Source organism: Agrilus planipennis, unplaced genomic scaffold (assembly GCF_000699045.2).
Source record: "Agrilus planipennis isolate EAB-ADULT unplaced genomic scaffold, Apla_2.0 scaffold159, whole genome shotgun sequence".
NCBI classification, from domain to species: Eukaryota; Metazoa; Arthropoda; class Insecta; order Coleoptera; family Buprestidae; genus Agrilus; species Agrilus planipennis.
The window spans coordinates 247,370-274,762 of NW_020438919.1; the positions used below are offsets into that span (position 1 = coordinate 247,370).

General features: G+C 37.2%; 1 protein-coding gene across 2 annotated transcripts; it reads right to left on the minus strand.

Moving 5' to 3' along the window:
• Positions 1-207: 207 nt before the first annotated feature.
• Positions 208-23,589, minus strand: LOC108737390 (early growth response protein 1). Of its 2 annotated transcripts, none has more exons than XM_018470212.1 (2): positions 22,848-23,589; positions 208-2,237 (listed from the first exon to the last, which is right to left on the minus strand). In XM_018470212.1, exons 1-2 carry the CDS (start codon positions 23,266-23,268, stop codon positions 772-774), a joined length of 1,887 nt encoding a protein of 628 aa, XP_018325714.1. In that variant the 5' UTR covers positions 23,269-23,589; the 3' UTR covers positions 208-771. The 2 variants fall into 2 exon arrangements, with proteins under 2 accessions (XP_018325714.1, XP_018325715.1); XM_018470213.2 differs by lacking the exon at positions 22,848-23,589 and adding an exon at positions 3,991-5,644.
• Positions 23,590-27,393: the final 3,804 nt, after the last annotated feature.

Genomic DNA, 27,393 nt, shown 5'->3' on the forward strand with positions numbered 1-27,393 from the left:
CATCAACGAAAACTATATATGGCAGGTACTGTACCAGCAGCGTTGCACGATATTACATATGGCAACGATTACCGAACGATGTGCGTTAATTTAATTTTAAATACTCTCCTCGTTATTTAAAATAAATAAACAATATAGTTATCCTAACAAATAGTATACAAAACTAGTACGGAATGTTAAAGTGTTATTTGGCAATTCAAAGGTTTTTTTTTTTTTATTTAATTCGGGAAAAGTAAAAATTAATAAATTAAAGCCATGGTTAGTCTGTCTTTATAATGTTGATAATTTTTATTTTTATTAAAGATCTCGTCTACGTTACCAAATACGCCCTAAAGTTATCAAAATGTTTATAAAAAATATCCTTTCCGCTTAAGACATTTTTTTTTTATTTTCGATTGAGAATGCCCAGCAAGTTTTTCTTTTCTACTTTGTAACAGGGTATTTGATTTGTTTTGATTCGACTCTAACAAATTATTATCTTATCGTGTGTATACGTAGACTAATCGACACAAATGGCACACTGAGAGGGTAGGCACTAAGCCCTCAAGAGATCAATCGTATTTCGTTTCGCCGATTCTTCCAGCAACATGCATACACATATAAAAAAGAGAGAAAACATTGATGATAATTTTTTGCTTTTATTTATTATCATCGCGTTCGTTATTACTCTATGCGCACGTAGAATAGTCGGGCACCACCCGTCCCGAGATCACAGTCGTCGTCGCGTAGAAGAATAATACAATCAGTGGCCAGTTCGGCCATGGGCAATTCTCACAGTGTTGTCGTAACAACGGGCATTCCCATAGACTCGTCGCTCGTTACCGTGTGTGAGACATGCATGTGCTGGGAATGATGCTGCCCCGAGTGTTGCTGTTGTTGATGAGGATGCAAGTGATGGTGCTGCTGCTGTTGCTGTTGTTGCTGCTGTTGTTGTTGTTGCTGTTGTTGGGGCGACGATTGACTCTGCTGCGACGTACCCGAAGAAGAAGACGAGCCCAACTTTCCTTCTTTTTTCATGCGCTGTTTGAGATGCACCTTCGCGTGCCTCTTTTTCTCGTCGCTCCGGGCGAACTTGCGGCCGCACACGTCGCACGAAAAGGGTTTCTCGCCGGTATGCGTCCTGATGTGTGTCGTCAAGTGGTCACTGCGCGAGAACGATCGCATGCAGATCCGACACTGAAACGGCTTTTGTCCCGTGTGTATCCGGATGTGTCGCGTCAGTTCGTCGGAACGCGAGAAACGCCGGTCGCAATTTTCGACTGGACACGCGTACGGTCTCTCGTGAACCGGGGTTTTGCTCGGCCTGTTCGGATACTTTCGCGGTTTCACTGGAACTAACTTTAGAGGAACTGGCGATTGCTGATACACCTGCGATAAAATCTCGTGTCCCTTGCTCGTCGACGGATTGTATTCCGCTAAATTGACTGTGTGCCCGGAACTAGAAGGTTGCTGTCCAATATCACTCGGATAGCCCGCACTGAAAGGTTCTTGTTTTGGCACGAGACTCGACGGCCCCGGAATTACTAACGCACTCGGTCCTTGGGAACCACCGTAATCGGAAGAATCCCACTGATATTTCGACGTGCTTGCGACAAGAGGTTGGCCGACGCGAGAATAAACCAACTCTTGTTGATGAATGTCCATCTGTAGTGCGACCGACGATGCAGAGCAACTGGGATAAGACGGGGGTTGCTTCAACGCCATATTACCGCCACACTCCATGCTCAACATAATTTCTTGGGATCTATCGTCGTACTGCGTTCCCGCAGGACTAGGTGTTGCTGACGGATATTGCTGTTGTGGAGATTGTGAACTACCCGTCTGTCCCAGAAGACCGAACATTGTAGGATACAACGGTTTGTTTGAATCGGACAGCAGCCATGGATTAACAGCAGCAGGCGATTGTGCCATTCCCTGGTTTCCTAAACTTAAAGGGCTACCATTCCCTTGCATCCCAGAAAGGGTAGGACTAGATGCAGTGGAGTACACGCAGCGTTGCTGGATCTTCCCAGACGTGTTGCTCACCGACTGGGAGGGTCCAGCAGGATACATGCTGATGTTACTGCTGTTGACTTCTTCGTCTCCAGGGCTGAGGACGCTCTCTTGAGGAGAACAGCGTTCCTTTACCTGAATTGGAGACTGGCGTGGACTGTTTGAATGCTGCAGTTGTTGCGACTGTTGCTGCTGCTGCTGTTGTTGTTGTTGCTCTAATGGTAATTCTTCGGGATCTAAGCTTCCTGAAAAAAAATTGAAGTAAACTAGTAAGCAACCGAAAAGATGGTGCAGTTTTGTAACAAGGCTTACGCATGCAATAAGATGGTTTGATGTAGGTACCTACAGACTACGTGTAGAAATATGTAGGTCTACTGCGACTAACGAATATTTCGAGGGTTTCAAAAACATATTAGCGTTCTAGATTATTTTTGACTTGTTGCAACTGGTTTGTTTAAATTACGACGACAGTTATCCGATTTCATGAACGAATCACTCAGATACAGCTTGACAGCATTCCTTTACTCAGCATGCATCGTTTCATAGTTTGGTTGTACTGTGTTGTTATGAGGATGCCGAAGGAGATTTTAAAAGAAAAAGTCAGTGAAGTAATGACTATTTTCTTTATTTTAACAATAGTTCAAATAATAAATAAATATTTGATAAGCACATTATATTTTATTTGTAAAATGGGTGTACTTCTCACATTTGGTAAAATATAAATCCATTTTACACCCTAATATTCTTCTCTTTGTGAAACAGATAAAAACCCAAGGAGCGTCTGTTATGTCATTGAGCTTACTCTAACTTTGCTCTATTTAAATTTCAATTTGTATCACGTTCGTTATTTTTGGATATAGGAAATCGAACTAGAAATAAGCACCTAAGTGTAAATGCTTGATTCCATGAAGTTATTTTTACGTTACCGATCATACAAATAGATGAGTTGTTGATTTTGTTAGGGATTAGTATGTCATTATTGTAAGTGAAAGAAAACAAATTCCATCCCAGAATATATTTACGAGGTGAATGGTTTTGAGGCAATCGATTTTGAGTGAACATCATAGTTACAAGGTTAGGGTCAAAGTAATGGTTGGCGGTTCTGGGCTTAATGTACGCAAGCCTCGCAGTTATCTTGAATGGAGTGGAGCGAACGTTATCTGAGCCGCTTTTCCTCAATGAATCGAAATATTGATCTACCCTTTGCGTCGTTCGGGAAAAGCCCGATTTTTCACGATTCCTTTACAATTGCGGCATCAGCAGGCATATTCACTTGTTGCCTAGGGTTTTGCGCGCTCATTCCTCACGGTTGCTCTTTCTAATCCTTTTCGTCCATTCTTTCTTTCAGGATACTGAATCGTTCGTGTTGTACGTCGCGTTAGGTCGTTTATTTTCTTGCAATACAATATTTTCGTACATATCCCGCAGCATACAATCGATCCGATACAGACATAACATAATGACGCAATTGCTATTATTAACTTAGGAACTACATACCGTACACTGCCCGATCCGTACCTGCCAACACCGAGAGCGACGCACGCAAGCAAACATAAATGGAATGCATATTATTATTCCCTGTTATATATTTAACACACCTGCTCCACGAATTTACTTACTGGGGAAACGAATAATTTCTAATTATCATGTTCCTTTTTCCAATAGTTTAATGTACTACTTTAAGTCTCTACCCTAGAACAGCAGCAGGTTCCTCATGAAATGTACCTAAAGCGATGAAGCAGTAGGTACTGGACTTTTACGTCTCCCCGAAAATGCATTCATTCATTCATTCATTCAAAAGATTCTTTTGATTCAATCAGAGTTGAAGACTCATTTTTTTATTGGGTATACTGCAAGTGTTTCGGAAACAGTAGATGTAGGCTATTTGGATTAGGTGTTTCCGTTTTGAGTGGAGGGCAGAATTCTGCACTAAATCGCTAATAAAGCACAGGCATATAGAGCGCTTTGATGGTCAGGATCTGAAGGTGACGAACTCACCTGTAATAGGTGGTGGTTCGACGACAGTGGAGGGCCCAAAGAAGGAGGGTACGTCTCCAGAAGTGGTGACGGGAGTGTTAAGGTCTCCCGTCTGAGGTTCCGAAGAGGTTGTCTCTAAATCGTTGGTAGAGCAGACGGACGCAGGGACAGGGCTAGAGTCCGAGTCCTGTCCGGAGCCGCTGCCCTTATACAAACACGTGTCGAAACTTAACACGTTGAAGTGGTGATGAGCTGCAGCGGCCGCTGCAGCCGACTCTGTCAAGAGGAAGGCCGAAGCGTGATGATGGTGATACTGATGCTGTGCAGACAGCGTATCCAGCCCGTCCATGATCATGTTGGCCAGCGGGTTGGAAATGCTCGCTGCGGACCCGCCTACCACGGGACAACTAGGGTTTTTTGAAGCGCCAGCTCGCACTCTTTCACTAATTACTTCGATATCTTTTTTTTGTTTTCAATTTACACCTTGAACAAACAGATCGAATTCCTTCGCTCACCAAAGCGCAAAAAACTTTTACCGACGGACGTCGAAAAACCAACGTGGTCAGTTATTTGAAACGCGGGTTCGCGTGGATGTTTTTTCACCAAGTGATAGTGCAGAGTATGCGTCCGAAGTATGAGAAGACGCCCGTGCGCGGGCTCAACGCAAACTGTGTCTCAAACCTCCTCACACAATCGTGTCTCTGAAACTGGTCGCGCCGCGAGAACCGTTTTACTTTTATGAATGGAGCATCTGTTCCATATTTGGAAGTCGCAATCAGGGGCTGTAGCCAATCGCAGCGTTCTATCACGTCGTTTCCCCTCCCGACTGATCCCCACTTCACGGATACGTACTATGACGTTGTTGTGACGTAACGCGGCGCTTCGGATATTGCGATATAAGTGGTTAGAGTGGTTCTTTTTCGAATTATCGTTGACATTATGATTTTAAAATCGTCTCTAATTTCCTAATGATGCGGTTTTTCGATCCGAAATCTCGACCATCCGATTCCGTTCTTCGGAAATTTTCTTTTCGTGTAATTCATGTTTTGGAACTCGTGCCCGATTACAAGTTAATTTTGCTTATTTTTGGCGTGTGTTTTGAGAATTAAGTGAAAAGTGTCGTACACGAAAAAGATCGATTTTCGCCATTTGCGCGAGAGCGCGAAGGTTACTTTACAAGCTTTTCCAAGGCACTAAACTCAGAAATAGACGATACCTACATCATGTGGCAAAATAATAACAACTACGTACTATTTTTGAAAAACATCTGTTGCTACCTATTTAAAATAACAACTCGCCGTAGAATCACGGCCCGAAATAAAATATCAGCTGGCATCGACGACGACCTGTGACTCAGGCGCCGAATAATTTTCGGCTCTAGATTCACTCACAACGTGACGTCGGAGCGTCTTTTATTATGTAACCGATTGATTTTGGCACACGGCTTATGCGATTTGATTTGCGTTAGAAACAATAAACTGCGTGTTTTTGGGAGAATTTTGTTTAGATTCGCACTTACTCACATCTTGTCAGAATTCCAAAACTGATTCTATTTTAAATGATCGCGAGCAACTCCTTATAGGGAAATTATCCAATTGATAAACCGGGAAAATAGCCTAACATCTTCACCTTTAACCAATAATTTCAAAAGATTTGAGGAATAGGCATTTTGGAAGAACTAAATCAAGCGATCAAAATTCCATGTCTCTTTTATTATTTTTAATTTTCTGTAACATTTTATTTTAAGTTTTTTTGGCTTATATAATTTTTTTTTTACTTAAACAACGAGTGAACATTGAATTACTAAATGGAACTTTTCTGATTCACGGTTAAACTTTCGAGCTTTTGAGCTTTTTTCTTATTAAAGATCGAGTTTTCAAGTTTCATTTATATTTCCCCTCAAACGAAGGTCTTTCCTGTAACCCTGGAGCAATCGATTTTCTGAATTCATTACCAGTGTCCGTGAATATATGTATATTTCGTTGCAGTGCAGTGACGTCAATTTCATTCATGAATTTCTCCTACCCCAGGTCTGAGTGGTGGAAATTCGATATATCCCTCCAGAATTACCCCTACTTGTAGCTGCGTTGCCAGATCATACTATTTGTAACAGAATATTGTATGAACTTTTCATCAATAACGTTATCACGGTCAGAATAGAGAATTGCAAACAAAATAGCCAATTGTGTAATAATTAACATTTATATATTTATATGAACAAATATTTTTAACAATTTGTTTTGAATGAGAGCGAAAATTTGGGCCGTTGGTCGGTCGGCTTTGATATTACTAATAAATATTTTTAATAATTTGATATGAATGAGGACTCTGGCTAGGATGTCTGGTCTGAAGAGACAGCGGTCAGATGGCGCGGGAAATTGTAAAATTGAGGTGTACACAAAATCTCCACCGGTTTTATCCAAAATCCCTCCAAGCATAGGACAAATCAGGAGAATCCCGGACGCATGGTAGCACTATTCTGATCCATATACACTTTAGGGGTGAATTGAAAACCGAACATAGGGAAATTCTACACTACGAAATACACTTATGTGTAACAAAGTCGTCAATCCTAGGAGTGACTGAGGCACGCCACCCGCCTTCACTTTTTCCTATCCTGCGCTAATCTTTGCATTTTGCTTAAACCAGAATATCCCATATCCTTAACTATTTGTGAACAGTAATCTAATCTAGGTTTACTTCTACTCCTACTAACTCCTTTTTTGCTTCTAATATGTCTCTAATTAGTCCTTCAAGCCTGAGAAGGTGTCCTACAAATCTACCTTGCCTATTTCTTATTGACTTCTATAGTGACGTCTGTTTGACTTTTCTTTCTAATATCTCCTCATTTCTAACCTTCTCTATTCACGGCATCCTCATAATTCACCAGGCATCATCATCATAAGGTCATCAGTCCTAGGACTGGTTGGACACGTACCTCCACTCTTTTCTATCCTGAGCTAAACTTTCCCTAAAACTAGAACAGCCCACATCCTTAACTATTTGCGAAGAGTAATCTAATCTAGGTCTACCTCTACCCCTCCTAACTCCCGTTTCTGTCTCTAATATGTTATTCACCAGTATAACACCACATTTCGAGCGCTTCTAACCTTTTTTTTTTCAGCGCCGCGTTCCAGATATACACTTTTAACAATTTTTTTCGAATTTCTAAATTAACCGTTCACATTTGTTTTTTACTTTTATACAGTAATTTTAATTTCGTAATGTGCATATATGAAAATAATATGAACCCATGTAAAAATAACTTTAGAATTTTATTTTCCATTCTGAGATTTGTTCCACAGTTCGGCCGCTCGACAGAGCATACCTATCAGGTTAAAGCGACATTTCGTTCGCAGTTCGGCTGCTCCTTAAAAACGTAAAGAAGTTTGGTACAACCAAATATGTAGATATTTTTAAAATTAGTTTGTATTGCTATCTACCTGTCTACACATCATGAATTTTTTTAACTTTACTTTTGAATAGAATGATCGAAGCCACATTATGCTGTATAATTTCGTTTTGAACAGTTCAGTAGAGTTATGTAGCTAGAAACGTAATATTTTATGATTATATGAAGTTACGAAAAATTATTGATGAATGAATTGGAGGTATCTACCTTTATTCTGAAGTTTCGCCGTTCTCAAAAGAATTTATTTTGTACTTTGAAATATTTCCAATATTCCTTTTGAATTTGGAAGATCGTCACATAAGCTAAAAAATACACGTGCTTGATACGCTTTTGGCCGCCTTTGCAAAGGTCACTAACTAAACGAATGAAATCAAAAAACACAGCAACAATACAAATGTCGTGTTATTACAGACAATATACCAACTAATTAGGGAATCCCATTTTTTTTGTACTGGCTGATCAAATTTAATATCATTGTTTTTGCTTGCGGCTCCAAAAAGTAGATAATTGCTCTTAATTATTTGTCACTTCAAAAATTATCACAAAACGGACATCTGTTTAATCAAAACTTTTTTGAACCGCTGAAATGTCTATATTCCATTTTCAGTTGCCGAAATTGTATACGCTTAATTTGTTTATCTTACGGATTTTATTTGGACGGTGTATATAAATATATATTAGCTGAAATGAAGGAAAAAATTGTCGTTGATAAATCGTGTTACGGCACGATAAGAGCGGTTTAACTATAGATTAGATTAGATGACTACCATAGACAAAAATTTTCAGTCTCTTTCCAGACTCTCACAGTCTTTCAGCGTTTCTGAGAGCGTCTCTCACAGTTTCTCAGTTATTGCCTAGGTGCTTTTATGGATCTCTCACAGTCTCTGTATGAGAGACTCGAACGATAAAATTGTTAATTCAGAGATTCGAGTTTCTCGTTCAGAGATTCGAGTCCCTCGTTCAGAGACTGGATACGAAATGAGGATCTCTCTATGAGCGACTCGGGTCTCTCGTTCAGAGACGCTAAACAGTTACTTTGACAGTCTCTCGACAGTCTCTCTCAACGATACCAGAGAGACTTCGATGAGAGACGGAGACTCGAGTCTCGCTTTCAAAGAGACTTTGAGAGACTGAACATGTTTATCTCGGGTAGCTAATACTCATATTTAATATCTATAGATGCAGCCAACTTGAAAAATGTGACCTGTTTTATTATTTAGGTGAAATGTACGTTAGTTTTCTAAGGAGCGGAAGTTTCTGTTATTAACTAAATTCAATTTTTTATAAGTATTTCAAATCGTTGCTTTCGTCAGATTCCAAATCTTGTTTATTCCTCTGTTCACTTCAACTTTGTAAATTTCTTCAAATATTCTTTAATACTGTTTCGATACTTAACTCCTTTCTTTTAGTGTTTGGCACAACTTTATAATTTGTCTTTAATGATTGTACATTCGTAAATCCGGCTCGAAGGACCAAACAATGTACAGTTGTTAAGGGCGTTTTAATGTTTTTTATGAACAAATTATTTAGTAATTATCAATAAGAGGTGTTTTTTTTGTTCCGAACTGGATAGCACTCGACTGAATGCATATCAAATAATACGGTGTTAATTAATCAAGGAAACTAATTCACACCATAAATTATCCAAAGCTGTGGTGAAACAATGTTAAAACGAGCGCATACCTATTTTCTCTATTATCACTTATTAAATTTTAATAAACCCATGTTATATGAAGCCAAATTATTTTCGAACTGTTATGTCAGACTTTTGCAGTGTTAAATGCATCAAACTGTTTATTTTAAACTCTAAAGTTGCTTCTTTTTTAAGAAATTCGCTCATCTTTTCTTGTTTACTAAAGCTAAAACAGAATTTCGCCAAACATTTGAAAGTAACTATTTAGGATTTACTTTCTCATTTATAGTAATTTGAGATAATCTTTAATTTTGAAAATTACTTCACCGTAGGCCTTTCGCGATTACGAAAACGTTCATCAAATTATAATTATTTGATCGCGATGCATGTGGTTTATTTTTAACAATTTTGTGCGTACCCTACACTTCTGCTACCTATTTGGTGGATACAACGATGAAGTTCAACAAGGATATTGTGACAGTATTGTATTATAGAATTATTGTAGATGTAGGTACACGAAGCAACTTGGATGCAAACTAAGATAACCTACACACGAATCGAACACGAAGTAGGCGTGTTTTTCAGACGGCGTTCTTTCAATGTCACGTCGCCGTTGTGCTCCAAATTTAATTTGCTATGTCGTTTGAACAGCTTTCGAACAAAACTGGTTGCCATTTTTGAAACATTATTTGCTGGTTGTAGAGCCCGGCCCTCTCACGTGTACAAACTTTTTTATAAACTTTTGCACATTGTTTTATAGTCTAACATATATACGATACAGTTTATCATCCCTGTAAAGTCAGTTATAAAAGATGGTTTTTGCTCTTTCAAGTTAAAACGTTTTCATTATATAACTGGTTGTCCTCATTAGTGTGTGGCTCCTAATCTTTCTTTCTACAGAGTTTCCACTTTGGAAGTACGTAATGTCTGGGATTTTAGAAAGGGCGAGCAAATTCTGTGAACTTTTATCTAGAAATTTGTAAATGAGGAATACAATTGAAAACTTTGAATGGTTGAGAATTAATATTGTTTTTACGTCAAAATATCGTTAGCAAAAGGTTGTATACTTCGTTTACTTTCTGTAGCGATGTGACCTTCAGTTTAACCGGCGCAAAGTAGAAAAGAACAGCACTAGGCCAGAAAAGGAAGGAGAAAACTCTCAGCCAAACTCTTAACTGGTGAGGAGCGTATAATCCGTACAGTACTGTACGGAAAAATTGACCATTTTATCCACTACAATTGCATTGCTCAAATGTGCTATTATTGGTACCGATTACTACTGAAAATATCAACGAGATGTTTATTTATATTTGAAGAAATATTAAAGGGTTTAACGCTTGTTTTCGACTCGCACTACTATTCATGATTGAACAAAACTTTTGGCAGGTACTGTATGAAAAAGTATGTTTAATGAACAACAGTCGAGAGTATAATGAGTTTTTTTCTCTCTACCTACGATTGTGCCAGCGCGCATCCAAGACATTGGAAGGGGCCATCGCTAGAGAAAGTAAATGAAGTATACTAGTTTATGCAAAAATATGTAACTCCTAACTACTATTTACAGTGTATGTACTTTTAATGAGCAATGCTTCATCTGGATTTCCACAATTGATTATATTTGCTATTAGAAGACCTATCAATGTGGCATGTTGTAAAGTTGCACATTGAGTTAAAGTAGGAGAAAGCACTTATTATAAAATGATGATATAAAAGATTTCAGACGAATATATTTCATTTTTTGTATGTTGGACACCTTCAAATTCGATATTAAATAAGATAGTACACAAGAAGAAGACGTATGTAAGTTTTAACGGCACCAGACTTCAGCAAGTCAAATTATGCTACCGTTTCTTTTCGTTGTAATTTATGTTAGAAAATTTCTAAGAAAACATGACTAACAAATCTTGAAATTTTACTGCGGAGGAAGTAGGCAGGGAGTATGGTATTAATGGTCACAGAAAAGTCAGCAACATCTCTTTAATAAACAGCGGAAAACCTATTTTAAAAATTCACACTCTTTTCAAAGAATGTTCTGTTTGTTCTCAACCTTCATCGTTTTGCTTCACACTACTTCCTCATTCTTTCATCCCAGTAGATTGTACTACGTATACAGTAATTAATAAAATTAAATATATAAACATTAGTTAGTATTTGCATTCAAATTAATTTTTCATATATCAAATAACATTAATTTTCGTCTTTAATTTTCTGCAAAATTTTCATTTAAATTCGTCTTTTGTCACTGATGGACGATACGCTAGGGGTGTAATTGTTTTTATATTTGGCAAACGTGTACTCATGCCTATTCGAACAGCGTTTTTGTATTTTATTCTTGGAAGCATGCCGCTGATTACGCAATTAGTTGTGCAGACTTGCTTATTTTGCGCGTGGGGAAGAAAAATTAAAAAAAAAAGTAAAAGCTTTTGCAACACAATAAAGAAGAATTCAAAATTAGTACGAAGTATAAAATTAGGATGAAGCCACCAGTAAATAGCACCATTGACTTCGCCTACGTTTTTCACTGTCTAAAAAGTCTTTTGCAGGCCAAATACTCAATGAAAAAGTACTTTTAAGTAGTAAATAAGCAAAACCCTTTACTGTGCAGAATCATGCTCATAAGTACAGCCCCGAGGGTTAGCTTGATGGGCCAGTACTCACAATAATGAGTATAAGAGTGTCTAGTAAAAAATGTATTAGCAAGAGCAACATATAAATGGAAAACAAAGAAACCATGTAGGCTCCACCACCAACATTGGTAAATTTTATCGATGTAACCCATGAGAATTACTCCTGGCACTTGAAATTGGACACATACTAGACAGGACCTGATTTACAAAAGAGTATTTCGAGCCTGTGCAAGGTCTACCACAAAATGGCATAGGAGACCCCACAAATTTATGTTTAAACATAGTTTCTTTTTCTATTACCGCAACAGTCTCTAGTTACAGAAATCCAGCATCTTTTGCGAATAGCAAGAATAGATTACTAATTACAACCTTGAAATCTCAGTTTTGTGACGACGTAATCTGAACCTTTAAATCTATACTTTGCTTTACTTCCAAAACCTAAAGGATAAACACATTTTGCAACCAAAAGTCATCATCATAAGGTCATCAGTCTTAAGACTGGTTGGACACGTACCTCCACTCTTTCCTATCCTGAGCTAAACTTCGCATTTCCCTAAAACTAGAACAGCCCACATCCTTAACTATTTGCGAAGAGTAATCTAATCTAGGCCTACCTCTACCCCTCCTAACTCCTGTTTCTGCCTCTAATATGTCTCTGACTAGACCTTCAACCAAAAGTATCCGTATTTTTTTCCCGGTATTCAGGACCATAAGTACTTGGCCATTTCTCTTTCGGACTTACTCTTTGATATGAACGGATATTAAAAAGAATAGGAGAACAGAGGACTCTATGGAAGTCAATAAGAAATAGGCGAGATAGATTAGTAGGATACCTTCTCGGGCATGAAGGTCTAGTCAGAGACATATTAGAGGCAGAAACGGGAGTTAGGAGGGGTAGAGGTATACCTAGATTAGATTACTGTTCCCAAATAGTTATGGGTGTGGGTTGTTCTAGTTTTAGGGAAATGCAAAGATTAGTTCAGGATAGGAAAGGGTAGAGATACGTGTCCAACCTTATGACGATGATGATGTTGATAGTTGAACCTATATCATTCTTTTTTTGTCACTGATAAACCTTAAGAAACTAAAGAATCGACTACAGTTTTTAAACCTTTTTCACCATGTACGAAAGAGATAATTTGCCCCAAGGATAAGAAAGAGTGGAGGTATAAGTCCAATAAGTCTTAGACTGACGACCTTATGATGATGACTCTCTGAGGTTTTTTATTGTTTTTATCAATTTTGACAAAAAGTAATAATTTCAATTTTTTTAAAAATACATCAGATAATTGTGCAGATTGTTTCAATGTGAATAACAGGGCAGTACATATTTAATATTCCATAAAAATGGTTTCTGTAGTGAATTTGATTTACTTAAAATTGAAAGTCGTATTTAGAAATAGAGGTAATTAAAATTTTCAGGGTAGACGAGATAAGAAATAAAGAACAATGGTGAGGCGTGGGATTCATAATAAGTAGCACAAGGAAATCAAATTAGCCGTGAAGCAACTCCAATGTGTCATTTCAATAGAGCTTTTTATTTTGCGTTACATATACGCTATAGAGATAACTAAATTTGCCGTTGAATTTTCTTGGTTCTTAATTTAACAATAACGTTCCCGATAAGACTAATCGCTTATTTCGTACTTGTTAAACAGCAGTTGTAATAAAAATGTCGTTATCTTCTAGAGGAACAAAAATAATAATAACGATTTTTACTCGTTTCGATTTGTTATTGTTAAACTTTATTAACAACTGGGTTATTTTCGCTGAGGATGATTTAATTTTACGCTCCGAATACAATTTTTACAAAAAACGGATTGTGCTCTGCTTCTCGTTTAATTTTGCGTCTACACCGAGAATGTGTAATGACTCAAAAACACAATAAAACTAAAGCACACAATACAATATCTAAATCAGTTATCATTCTAATAACGAGACGACATAAAATATAATCACTAAAGTAGCCCGCATATAGGCATCAGGTTGTTTACATAATTGTGCATTAGAAGATATGGTTGAAAATTAAAACATTAACTGTGCCTATGGCGTGCCGATGAGATCAAGTATGAGCGAATTGGCTAAGAATATCCGAGTAGAAAGTTCATCCGTTCTCATTAATTTGGTTTAGGTACTTTTCACGTTATATAAGCTGGAGTGACACTTGACTCAATTTTATTTGAAATTTATGCTTTTCTTTTTCCAACTTTTAGAATGCAATTTTCTCAAAATCCGTTCGTAGTAGTCATAATATGCTGTCAAATGTTCATGCAAATCGACCCAATAGTTTCAGTTGACCAAGACAAGGTCCTGTATATGTAGAGATTAAAGCTTTTTTATAACTATTCCTAGGATGGTTGTGAAGATGACTGGAATACAAAAAAGCATACATACATTGAGCTTTAGAAAACTATTGTGTTTCTGTCTCTGATCTAAGGTGTCTGCAGAGACTGAACTGCACGGCATACATACATTAAATTGTTCGCCTGACTTTCACTTACATTCCCTAATTTATATTTTGGGTTTATTTGTTTATAGGGAAATGTAATATTAAAAGGAAGTCAATTGAAACTTATCGAGAAGAAAAAAATCAGAAAAATCATTCCAGAAATATTAGTTGTAACTTTATGAAGAAAATTCTTGAGACGAGTCTAAACTTTGGTTATCATGAATTTAAAAAAAAAAACAGCTTGTTGAAAATTTCATATCTGATATTAACCTCAAGGTATTAATTAATTCATCAGCAAACTTCTTTACCGTAAATTTTCTCATATTAATATTTAAGGAAGCGGATTATTATGGAAATAATAAATATGTACAGTTTTCCATTACTGCAAGATGAAAATAGAACTTTTAATGTGAAATCGATCAAAAATAAGTTCAAAAAAAGAACAAATCATTTAATAATTTATAAGAAAATCATCATTGGTATACCTACAGCTACCTAAAAAAATAAATTGAAGCATTTCGGTATTGTACTTTCCCAACAGTTTTCTTGATGCCAATGCTTAGATTCAGTTGTTTCATGCTGATTATGAGGTCACACTCATTATCCCAATTGTAACTTCTAAGTTCTACGGGGTCAATTTTCCAATTCTCATTAACATAACACACACATACTATGCACGTGATATAATAAATGCTTCTTTAGACTAATAGTACAGTTCGACCTGTTCTTCTTTAATAATAAACAAGCTCTTCTATTATATACAGAACATTACATAGTTGCATATATAAATCTTGAATCATTTACCACAATAATTGATGGAATATAAATAAAACAGTTACTTAAAAACAGCCAAACTTTCGAAAAACGAAAAACGGTTTGTATCTCAAATTATTAAAAGTTCTGCAAATTTACCCTCATCTGTTAATGTTCGGAGAGAAATGTTTTGTTTCTTAAATGAAGTCTTAGTTTATTTATATTTTACTAATAATGAAAACCTACAAACTGGTTTATATCGATAAGGAATTAACCTTATACAAAGTTACACTTCAGCTACTAAAAAATGTATTAGCAAGAGCAACATACGAGGGTGGATTGATAAGTTTCCGGCCTGACCAAGAAAAACAAGATTTTAAAAATTTTTTTTTTTTATTTCTCAACATAATCTCCTCCAAGGCTGATACATTTCTCATAGCGGTGTTCCAGTCTATTAATGCCATCTCTATAGACTGATTCGTCAAGCTCCTCAAAATAACCATTTACAGCTTCGATTACTTCTTCATTGTCCGCAAATCTCTTACCGCCAAGCCATTTTTTGAGATTAGGGAACAGAAAATAGTCACTCGGGGCTAGGTCTGGAGAGTAAGGAGGGTGCGGCATCAATTCAAACTTTAGATCGTTGATTTTAGCCGTCGCAACGATTGACGTGTGCGCTGGTGCGTTATCGTGATGAAACAAGATTTTTTTCTTCGCCAGATGAGGTCGTTTAATTTTCACCTCGTGGCTCAAACGTTGCAATAAGTCTGCGTAGTATTGACCAGTGATAGTATTACCCTTTGCAAGGTAATCAATGTATATAATACCTCTTGCATCCCAAAAAACAGTAGCCATAACCTTGTTCGCCGAAAAAATTGTTTTTGCCTTCTTTGGAGTTGGTTCCCCTGGTCCAATCCACTGTTTAGACTGTTCTTTGGTTTCAGGAGTGTAGTGGTGGACCCACGTTTCGTCAACGGTTACGAATCGACGCAAAAATTCGCTTGGATTACGCTTATACAATGACAAATTTGCGGTAGAAATGTTTTTTCGAATCAATTTTTGGTCGACTGTTAGCAAACGCGGCACCCATCTTGCACAGAGCTTTTCCATATGCAAATGTTGGTGCAAAATATGTTGCACACGTTCATATGACATCTTACAGGTCTCAGCTATCTCACGCACTTTCAATCTGCGGTCTCCCAGCACTATTTGATGAATTTTTTCGATCATATCTGGAGTTGTGACCTCAACGGGGCGTCCTGAGCGAGGCCCATCAGAGGTGCTCACACGACCCTTTTTAAACTCGGAAACCCACTGCTTAACGGTTGAATATGACGGGGAGGATGTCCCCAGTGTTGAGTCCATCTCTTTTTTAATTTCCTTCGGCGTTAACCCCTTCAAATAAAAGTATTTGATGACAGCACGATTTTCCTGCTTTTCCATTTTTACGAAAACCACAGAGGCGTCTTGTTCAGCGTGCTGTCAAACCTACACTAGCAAGGAGATCGGGCTGAAACTATAGCTACAAGCTATCCAAGGATGGTACTATAGAATGTCACCTCAAGGTAGGCCTAGTGGCGTCATCTCTTGGTTAGGCCGGAAACTTATCAATCCACCCTCGTATATATATGGAAAACAAAGAAACACGTAAGCTCTACCACCAACATTGGTAAATTTTATCGATATAGCCCATGAGAATTATTACGCAGGGGCTGATTCACATAAAAGCATTTGGAGCCTGTGCAAGGTCCACCACAAAATAGCAAAGGGAACCTACAAATCTATGTTTAAACATAGTTTCTTTTTCTATTACTGTAACAATCTTTAGTGTGGTCGCTAGTCGCAGAAGCTCACCATCTTTGTGTGAAAGTGCTTCCCATTCTAACCTCAATATTTTCTCTCTTTGTCCTATTTTCTTACACTCTTATCTTACTTCCTACCTTATCTTCATATTATCCTGACATTAATTATATATCCATCAAAGATTAAGCTTTGGGAAGTGGAAAAAACCAAATCTGAGAAGAAAAACGATAGAACGTATCCGAAAATACGTAATCCGAAAAGTCAGTGCGTGGAATCAGAGCCCCACGATTCCCACAAAAATAGCTCAGAAAAATTCTAAAAGCGTTTTTTACCCGGGAACCAATAAAACTTTTGAAAACAGTAGGTACAGGATTTTCTACTTTATTTGCACTTACGGACTCCTAATTGCAAAATACGACACCGAATCTACACCAATACTACACTTCATCGAAATACAATAGCTTAATATTCCACATAAACAAACGTGTTTAAAAATCTAATACAGTTAGAGACTAGATAAATCAAAAACAAGAGAATGTATCGCAGTTAAGATCACTGCTCAAAACAAGAACAAGGAAGGAACAGTTTAAAAGAGCAAGTAAAGGAAATGGTCCTAGAAGAGATAGAGATTGAAAAACGTGTAAAGAAGCAAGCAGAAGAACAGAAGAAAAGAGTAAGGAGAATAGAAATGGAAATGAAAAAGGGAAGGAAGAAAGCTAAACCTAACAATCTTTGGAATAGAGTTGGAGGAGGGCAAAGAGTTGATGAGATTGATAGTGAAGCTGAAAGAAGTGTGGAAAGTTATAAAGAAAGGGGCAAAAATGAAGAAGTAAGAAGACAAGTTACATGTGATGAGAAACTTAGAAGGATGAGAGGGGTCGGGGGTGTACAAAAGAGATAATTTCACGCTGAATAGAGAAAAATACAGATGTTGGAAAAACTGGTAAAACAGGCGAGGAAAAGAAATGGGGATAAAGTAGTCAAGGTTGGGTAAAAGAAAATAATAATTTCAGAAGTGGTGTGGGTATGGAACGAAGAAAAAGATGAAATGGTTAAGACAAAAGGAAAACGATCACTTAGTAAGGAATAAGATGGTAAGTAGGGGAATGATAAAAAAAAGACTACACTTAAAAATGTAAGTAATGGTTTTGGAATGTGGCGGGAATCAAGAATAAAGACAGCAACTTTTGGAATAATTTGAGAATAATGTATTAGGTTGTTTAGTACGTAGCCAACATCATTTGTGGTGTAAAGTTTTTGTATTAATAACTTAAGGAAAACATTCAGTTTTTACATTTTAAAAAGGAATCCGTATAGCGGAGAGTTTTGAAGGAAGTCACGCTAGTGAATCCAATTATAAGACGTGACAACAGAAAGTAAACGTTCAATACTGAACAAGGAAAACTGACAATGAGATGCACATTGTGTGTGTTTCGTTAAACCACCTGTAACATCGCCCTAATTAAAGGGCGAAAAGGAAACTTGTTGGATAAAATAGAAACTAACTCAAACTTGCTTCAACTGAATCCTGCTGCAGAGGGGGATGTGGGATCTAATTCTTTAATTCGATAATAATCTAAAAAAAATAGCGGATTTTGAAGAGGATCGCTATGTGAATTAATTATTTATTTATTTAAGACTAGGTACATTAAGTCCAAAAGGATTCTGTAGACGTTACTAAAATTAATTTGAAAATTCATTCTCAATTTTTATCCAATATAAGTTACCTAAAATTAATAAAAAAATATTATTGGTGTTGTCACACCCTCGCCGGGAATCGAACCCGGGACGTTTGGATTTACGTACCAATGCTCTGAGCACTAAACTACAAGATGTGAGGTAACTTATCATATCATAAGGTCGTTAGTACTTAGACTGGTTGGTCACGCACCTTCACTCTTTCTTATCCTGAATTAATCTTCGTATTTATCTAAAACTAGAACATCCCACATCCTTAACTATTTGCGAACAGTAATCTAATCTAGGTCTACCTCTACTCATCTAAACTCCTGTTTCTGCCTCTAATATGTCTCTGACTAGACCTTCATGCCTAAGAAGGCGTCCTACTAACCTATCTCGCTTATTTCTGATTGAGTTTCGTAGAGTCTTCTGTTCTCGTATTCTTTCTAATTCCTCTTCATATCCAACCTTCTCTATCCACGATATCCTTATCATTCGAACGCTTCTAACCTTTTCTTTAACTTATAGTGGATAAAAATTGACAATGAATTTTCAAATAAATTTTTGATGTTAACCACTTGTAGGAATTTCAAAGACGTTACTAATGTTTCCGTGTGCAGACGTAGTAACGTTATACAAAATCTGACCACTATCTTGATAAGATTAATACACAGCTGTAGTTCAAAACGTAGGTGCAGTTGTCTATAATTACAAGTAGAACAAGATTGTCATCATTTTTTTATATTTCAATACCTTCGTACTTAGATGTATTTAAAATCAATGAATTTTGTCAACATTTCTAAATTTTAAACATGTCGAGTCTATTTTGTGGTTGTTCTTTAAGGTAATTGTGGCATGAGTAATTCCAATTTTTTTCCTTTTGCTAATCCATTGAATGCATGAATGAATCTTTGTTTCTAATTCTCCAGTTGAATTTCAGTCCTAAATAAAAATCTTCTCAGTTGCTATACTATCTCAAGAAACACCCACATATTTTTTAAATATTGTATTATCTAAATACTTCTTAATTTTTCATTCTCATAACCATTTTCCGAAATTATTCATAAAAGCAACTTTGGAAAAATAATTTCGTGATTCTTCGTAAACTTAAACTAATTAATTATTTTTTAAATACAAGCGCACAAGAGTATTAGATGAAGAAGTAATTCTAGGACTTTTTTTCATGGTACGATTTATCGGAAACAAAATGCTAAGTGGGAGTAAAACGTTGGGGATTTTGCTTTCACTGAATTAGCTTGTTCTGCTGATGTCTTAAAATCGTAACATCGATTCATTTTAGATTAGATAGCGTAGGTTTGGAAATTATAAAAACCATCATACGTATGCCAACACATGTGTACACTTACAATTTTCATGAAATGTCTATAGTAAAATCCGGTGTTATCGTACGGATCCACAGGTCACTAACTACATAAATCAAATCAAAAGGCACATCAGGAGCTATAAAAATAATGTTAAGTTTTTACAATGTATATACATATATACTCCTGCATACATAAAATATATACTATATATCTGGATACTGGTTGAGGAATTTCCTTTTCCTCTTGCTTTCTTGAAATAGTTTATCAAACTAAATTCCATTGTTTTTGCTAGGTAATTATGGAGCGTTGAGGTAAAGAACTATCTCTGTTGTGAAAAAGTGGCCGTTAAATTAGGGTGGCGCCACAGTAGCAATAGGGTAATTTTCAAATAGAGCTCTAAAAGTTATTAGAATAGGATAGAAAAATAAACAAGAACAAAATTACTTTGAACTACGTAAATAGTTGAGGTTTGGTATACTGGACTGTCACTAACTACTCTAGTGTCTAAAAAAATTAAATTTTCTAATTCGACATACTTCAATCCGTCAACAACTGCTGCATTCATACCATACCTTTTACCTACGCTAGCGCCATTTTGGAGGGTTTTTGAACTGTTATTTACTGCTTAGAGCTGGAAACTTTTTCAACTTTTCCCCCAAATGAGACAGTTCTCCTTACCTCTTCCCTCCACGTAGGTAATATAGAAAAAAAGAATGATACTTTCCATTTCTGAAATCTGGAGCAGGTACCTGCCCAACACGCAATTCCATTTAAATTATATTTTGAAAACGGCCAAGCTTGGCCAACAGATGAAAGTAACAAACTTTTACAACAAGATTAGAAATAAGATTTTGTTAAGTTCCGGTAAACTTCCGTTATTAAAATGCGGAACCAGATGCAGAAGTGAATGTGAAAAAGTATGCGGAACTTCCGCAATTATAGAAACAGAAGCACAGATCTGTTGCAACAGCACGTTATTTATCTTACTAATTTATTTGGAAGATACGATTAGCTGTAGTGAAATATTCCATTTCATCCCTTTTAATTTTATTGCCCACTTATCCACAAGTGTTCTTTAAGTAACAGTCTAATAAAATTTATTAGATGCCCAGCTTTTCATGCAACTCTTTGTACACAACTTTTAATTCAATGAACTCTACATCGTAGGAGAAAATGTCAACATCTTACGTGGGGGTGATAACGAAGATAAATTGATGTTTTACGTCTAGATGGTGGGGTATTTTTTAACAGTAGGTGCAAACAACTTAAGGAGTTTATTATATAAAGTTCTTTAATAAAAGTTTATAATAGGTCAAGGGTAAAGGTAGGTAGCGTGGTCATTTGTTTTATTTAGCCACTAACATACTTACTGCAATGTTGAAAAATCGTAAAGGTAAAGTTGCAGTTTTGTAATTATTTTGACTTTCTAAGGAATCCCAATCATATTTCTTTGGATAAAAGCCTTTTAGCTGATGTTACAAAAACGCATAATGGTAATAGTTCAAGTGTCATAAGAAATAAGAAACACAATCCATAATATAAAACAATAGAACCAAGTCAATTAAAAGAAAATAAAATAAGCACATCACTAATTTAAAGGAAATCGAGTGGTTATAATTATGCCAATGAGATATTGTTAATAAGCACTGGAACGACTTGTTACTTAATAAGGAAACTTTTGAAAGGTTGTTTATTACATGATTACGTCACATCTAATAATTATTTATTAAACATGTATTGCCTTTTATATATTAAAATTCAAACAGAAGAAAAGAGGAAAAACTGCACATATTTTGAACAGTGTTCAGGAATGATCTACCTTTTTATCATTGCAGAAACTCTAGATCACATTAATGGAAACGTTTGACGTTATAAAAAAGAAAACAGGACGACGCAAGGAAGATTTGTACTTATACATATAAAAAATATTTGCAGTAGGATAAAAAGTAGCCTACTTTGGTAAAACAATAAAAAAAAAACCAAACGGAAGCGCTTTTTTCGTTAAGTGAAAAAAGTGATTAGAGTGGACGAATGAATCTGCACCCATACCTACATCTATATATATAAAAGAAAGTCGTGTTAGTTACTTCAATTATAACTCAAGAACGGCTGAACCGATTTGGCTGAAAATTGATGGGGAGGTATCTTACAACCGGGAGAAGGACATAGAATACTTTTTATCACTTTCCACGAGAAAAATGTGGTATATGTAAACGCAACTGACATGGAATGACAAAACGAAATTGACAGCAAAACAAAAAATTTATCAGTCAAAACATCAGTCTAGCCTTTCATTTGTTAAGATTGCATGTTTGTTTTTGGTTCGATTTACTTGAAATTGATTAAAAAATTCAATCTCTGTTGGGGGGGATGAGTGGTGAAGAGGAGTTGCAATGTTTAAATGGAACATATATTATTTGTGATCAGATTTACTTGAAACTTTGTTTTAATGGTCTCTCATTTAATTTCTGAAAGATCTATCTCGACAATTTAAAAAAGGGAAAGGTGTTGCAATTTTTGTTTGGGACATACTTTATTTATGGTTGAATTTACTTGAAACTTGGTATATATGCTGTTTGATATTATTAATCAAATGAAAAGAGGTTGCAACGTTTCCATGAGGTATATTTTATTTGTACTCGGATTTACTCGAAGGTTGCTCATTGTTGAAATTAAGCAAATACGTGTTTTGGCAATTTTTAAAAATCAACCCTTAAGGATGAAATGTTGTTGCTACGTTTGTATTTGAAAGATGGCGACATTACACAAAATTAAAACGTTATAAGGGTGAATTGGGAGTTAAAAGGTTTTATGGAGAAAGAATATTAATTTCTGGGAGCGAAGCCGCGGGGAAAAGCTAGTTTTAAATATAATAATAAATCCCAAAATGTATCATATATACATATATATGACCGTAATAATAAATAAATATGAAGAAAATAAAACAAGACACCCAATGTTTGTATTTTGTATGCATCTATGAAAAACATCAACAGAACCCCTTGAAGAGAAGGTCTAACTCATGCCTCCTGTAAATTTTGGATAAGTCAGATAATGGTGCATTATTTTTCTACCATTGAGTGTTCGGAAAATATACCTGGCATGTTCCAATAAACAATTTTAGATTTGTTGTAATTGTAGTTATTATTTGAACGCATTTTGACTCTTTATCACTCAATTAAATAAAATAACACACCTGCGGTGTTAGATCCTGTAAACCACAGAGCAACGAGATCGTCAACGGCCGATGTCGGATAATGGTGATGGGACCCAGCGTAATGGTACTGCAGCGGTCCCGCGTCGGCGGATCGGTCTCGATGATGATGGTGATGATGATGATAGTCGGGAGGCAGTGGCAGCTCACGTCCCCTGCCCCTCGAAGACACGCCGCCGCCAGTCGTACCGAGTTGATTAGCGCCATTTCCGGTGCCCGCGCCCGTGCCCGTTCCCGTGCCGTGGTTGCCATCTAACAGAAGCTGTTGCACTTGTAGAATATCCACGAATTCTTCACCACCTGTTGCACTGTCGTCGGTGCGGGCATGCGATTCGCCGGTGACGGACTGTTCACACCTTCGCGGCTCGTCTTCTTCCCTTCGCATCGCTAGCAGGGTCAACATTTTGACAATCGGCAGGGTTACGTTTGTTGTAACAACAGCACCGTCGTTGTTGTTTGAACCACGCGATCGACGGATGGGGGATAGTTCGACATCGGCGATGGCAACGGCACCCCGATGCCATGCCGACCGTCCGTCGATCTCACCACCGGCACCGAACAAACACAACAGAAGATGACGACGACGACGAAGAAGAAGAAAAGGACAATCACTGACCCGCACTCACGTCTCGTATATCTTTTGCCGCCGCGGCACCGGCACAATCGACAGACTATTAAACTAGGTACTGTTCGGTGGTGTAATGTTTGTGTCTGCGTTTCGAAATCGCTGCTGCCGGAACATGAATGAGAGCTGAACGTGAACATTCCGCAGGTACTCAAACGCCAACGAACAACAACGCCTCTGCCTCATCGCTCCGGTGACGTCACGCGCGTCGTCATGGAACCTCGCGTGGGTCTCGTGCCGTCGTGGTGGTATTGGTATTGTACAAATGAGTCTCTCTATTTTGAACCTATATACATACAGTACAGTACACCAAGCTACACATGGAGAGAGACCTGAAAGCTTTCGCTTGTGGTTGTGGCCGTCCTCGAACTCTCTCTTACTTTGAACGAACAACTCTCGCGCCTACCCCGCACTTTTCCTCATGGCTATTTTCATATTCCGCGCGGTTATTTTTGTACCAACACCTCCTCCCTCGCGTCGTCGACGGCGGCGGCCGTCGGCTTCGGCGTCGTCGGAGACGCCGTGGAAGTAAGTCGTTGCAATCACCGTCCGACGATGGTTGCGGCGGACGCTGCACCCCATTATAATAACTTAATAACTAAATATGAATATTGGACAAACTAGACGCTCAATCAAAACCAGATTTAAGGAACATCTAGCTCATGCTAGGTTTGGTAGAGAAGAAAAATCTAGTGTTGCCCAACATATTCTTACTGATGGACATAATATTAATATTAATAACCTTAAGTTAGTTAAAGAAGTTAGGAATAATCGTTTACTAAACAGTTTTGAAAGTTTATACATTTATAAAAATAAACAAATTGTTCTTAACAATGACAACGGTCCCATCCCTGGATCTCCGCTATTTAGTTTAGTTTAATTACGTTTATGATGATGATGTTAAGGTCCATTGAACNTAGTTTAATTACGTTTGGCACCGGGTCATGTTCACTGAACCTTAACAACTATCAGTATAAATTAGGATTAGTTCTCTTTTAGGTTTAGTTTACTTCAGTCCCTGAAGAAGGTAACTTTGTTACCGAAAAGTGCTTCGGACAACTACAGTGTCTTGTTTTGGCGTTGGGGTTTTGAGCTATTCTGTTTGTTCAACCTGTTTGCGACAGGCTGCTCGAAATATATGTACTTTTTAGTATATTTTCAGACATTTGAAATTCCCTCTTTTTCTGATTTCGTAAATGTGTGATTGCAAGAAAATTGCAGGCTCATTGTTGTCAATTGAAAGAAAATTGTAATTGACAAATTGGTAAAGACTTTTGCTGTCCTGATTCGGGTCTAAAAGCTGTCGTCGGTTGGAGTTGTTTGCTAACTTTTCGCTAGCACGAATGGCAAACTTCTTCAAAGGTTCCACCTTCTCCGATGGAGTGGACTGTCTACATTCAGCATCAGTTGAAAATTGTTGAGGCGCCCAACCAATCTACATGTTCGAATAATTTGTAAACAATTAAACTAAATAACAATATCTTTTGCCTTCCGGTTAAATATGCTACTTATTTTTAACAAGAAGCCGTTGAAAAAGGATCCACATTTCTTGATTTGTGCAAGTCCCTTTTGATCGATTAAAATTTAACCTAAGACCTAATTAAACTACTTATGAAGTATTATCGTAGTAAATTATCTCACTTGGATGTAGTTCCTTTATAATAGTCACAAGCGAGCATTCCTGTCAATGACCATGAACAACTTTTAAATGAAATTAGCAGGCCATGTTCATGGTCGAGGAAGAGATCTTTATTGAATATGAGTAAGGCAAAATTCAGTGACCTAGCCAGGAGGGAGTTAGGTTAGTGGATTAGGAAGTTTTTTAAATTATGCTTGAGAGAAACTATCCGAGAAACTATAGTTATCATGTATAAACAGCGCAGTAGAAACAATGTTGAAAGTAGCCTCCAGACCACACCTGACTACCTTCTGTTCATACCCGTAATGTCCCATCAAAATCAGTTCATCAGTTGAATAGAAGATCAGTTTCGTACAGATAGAGCAACCGACAGATAAAACAAATTTTAAGCGTCGTTCGCGAACAAAAATTGCAGACAGACCCTTCCATTTTATTAAAATGTTCAGATGTATAGATATAATGCATTTTTTACCTTGATCTCTTCCTTTGGAAAATCTTGGATACACTGCTGTTGGCAAATATCACCTTATTTTCTTTTTTAATATAGGCATATGCAGCTTTCTTCTGGAATTATAAAAAAGAAGAATACACCTTTTGATGAGGTTTTTGTCTTCCCCTATCTGTCTGTCTGTATGTCACCGTTGTATGATTCCACGACATCCGATAAATAATTTGGCACAGTAATAATAGTATGTGCTTGATTGCATCTATATCAGAAAATATTTTGTTTTTAATTATGAATTCAAAAATGAAGAATTATTAGTTTCAATTTGATTATTAAGTAATGTAGATATATAAATGTCAAGGTATTTGATTCTATATATGTATGCAAGGTTTCCTTTTTAGCTTTTGCAATTTCATTTGAAAAGTGTCTGTGATGTCAAGGGATTCACAGTTCACTAACATTAAGGATTAGTTCCACTTTATGATCGACTTATAATCGGTCAGTATATATGTTCTCTTCTTGGTAGTCTCTTCATTTATTTGCACTTAGTTAACTCGTTGAACTCTTGAAACTTAATTAACCTTTTCTTTGATTTAATGACGTAATAGTTGGTTTCAGAGAGGTTATTATTCTGTCTGTTATGAGCCGTTTAGGTTGGATCATCCGCGATGATATACGAGGGTGGATTGATAAGTTTCCGGCCTAACCAAGAGATGACGCCACTAGGCCTACCTTGAGGTGACATTCTATAGTACCATCCTTGGATAGCTTGTAGCTATAGTTTCAGCCCGATCTCCTTGCTAGTGTAGGTTTGACAGCACGCTGAACAAGACGCCTCTGTGGTTTTCGTAAAAATGGAAAAGCAGGAAAATCGTGCTGTCATCAAATACTTTTATTTGAAGGGGTTAACGCCGAAGGAAATTAAAAAAGAGATGGACTCAACACTGGGGACATCCTCCCCGTCATATTCAACCGTTAAGCAGTGGGTTTCCGAGTTTAAAAAGGGTCGTGTGAGCACCTCTGATGGGCCTCGCTCAGGACGCCCCGTTGAGGTCACAACTCCAGATATGATCGAAAAAATTCATCAAATAGTGCTGGGAGACCGCAGATTGAAAGTGCGTGAGATAGCTGAGACCTGTAAGATGTCATATGAACGTGTGCAACATATTTTGCACCAACATTTGCATATGGAAAAGCTCTGTGCAAGATGGGTGCCGCGTTTGCTAACAGTCGACCAAAAATTGATTCGAAAAAACATTTCTACCGCAAATTTGTCATTGTATAAGCGTAATCCAAGCGAATTTTTGCGTCGATTCGTAACCGTTGACGAAACGTGGGTCCACCACTACACTCCTGAAACCAAAGAACAGTCTAAACAGTGGATTGGACCAGGGGAACCAACTCCAAAGAAGGCAAAAACAATTTTTTCGGCGAACAAGGTTATGGCTACTGTTTTTTGGGATGCAAGAGGTATTATATACATTGATTACCTTGCAAAGGGTAATACTATCACTGGTCAATACTACGCAGACTTATTGCAACGTTTGAGCCACGAGGTGAAAATTAAACGACCTCATCTGGCGAAGAAAAAAATCTTGTTTCATCACGATAACGCACCAGCGCACACGTCAATCGTTGCGACGGCTAAAATCAACGATCTAAAGTTTGAATTGATGCCGCACCCTCCTTACTCTCCAGACCTAGCCCCGAGTGACTATTTTCTGTTCCCTAATCTCAAAAAATGGCTTGGCGGTAAGAGATTTGCGGACAATGAAGAAGTAATCGAAGCTGTAAATGGTTATTTTGAGGAGCTTGACGA

Coding starts and splice junctions, on each gene's coding strand:
- LOC108737390 (XM_018470212.1), bottom strand. CDS start 23,268: ATGTTGACCCTGCTAGCGATGCGAAGGGAAGAAGACGAGCCGCGAAGG. Junction 2,238..22,847: donor TACAGGATCTAACACCGCAG/GTGTGTTATTTT, acceptor ATTTTTTTTCAG/GAAGCTTAGATCCCGAAGAA.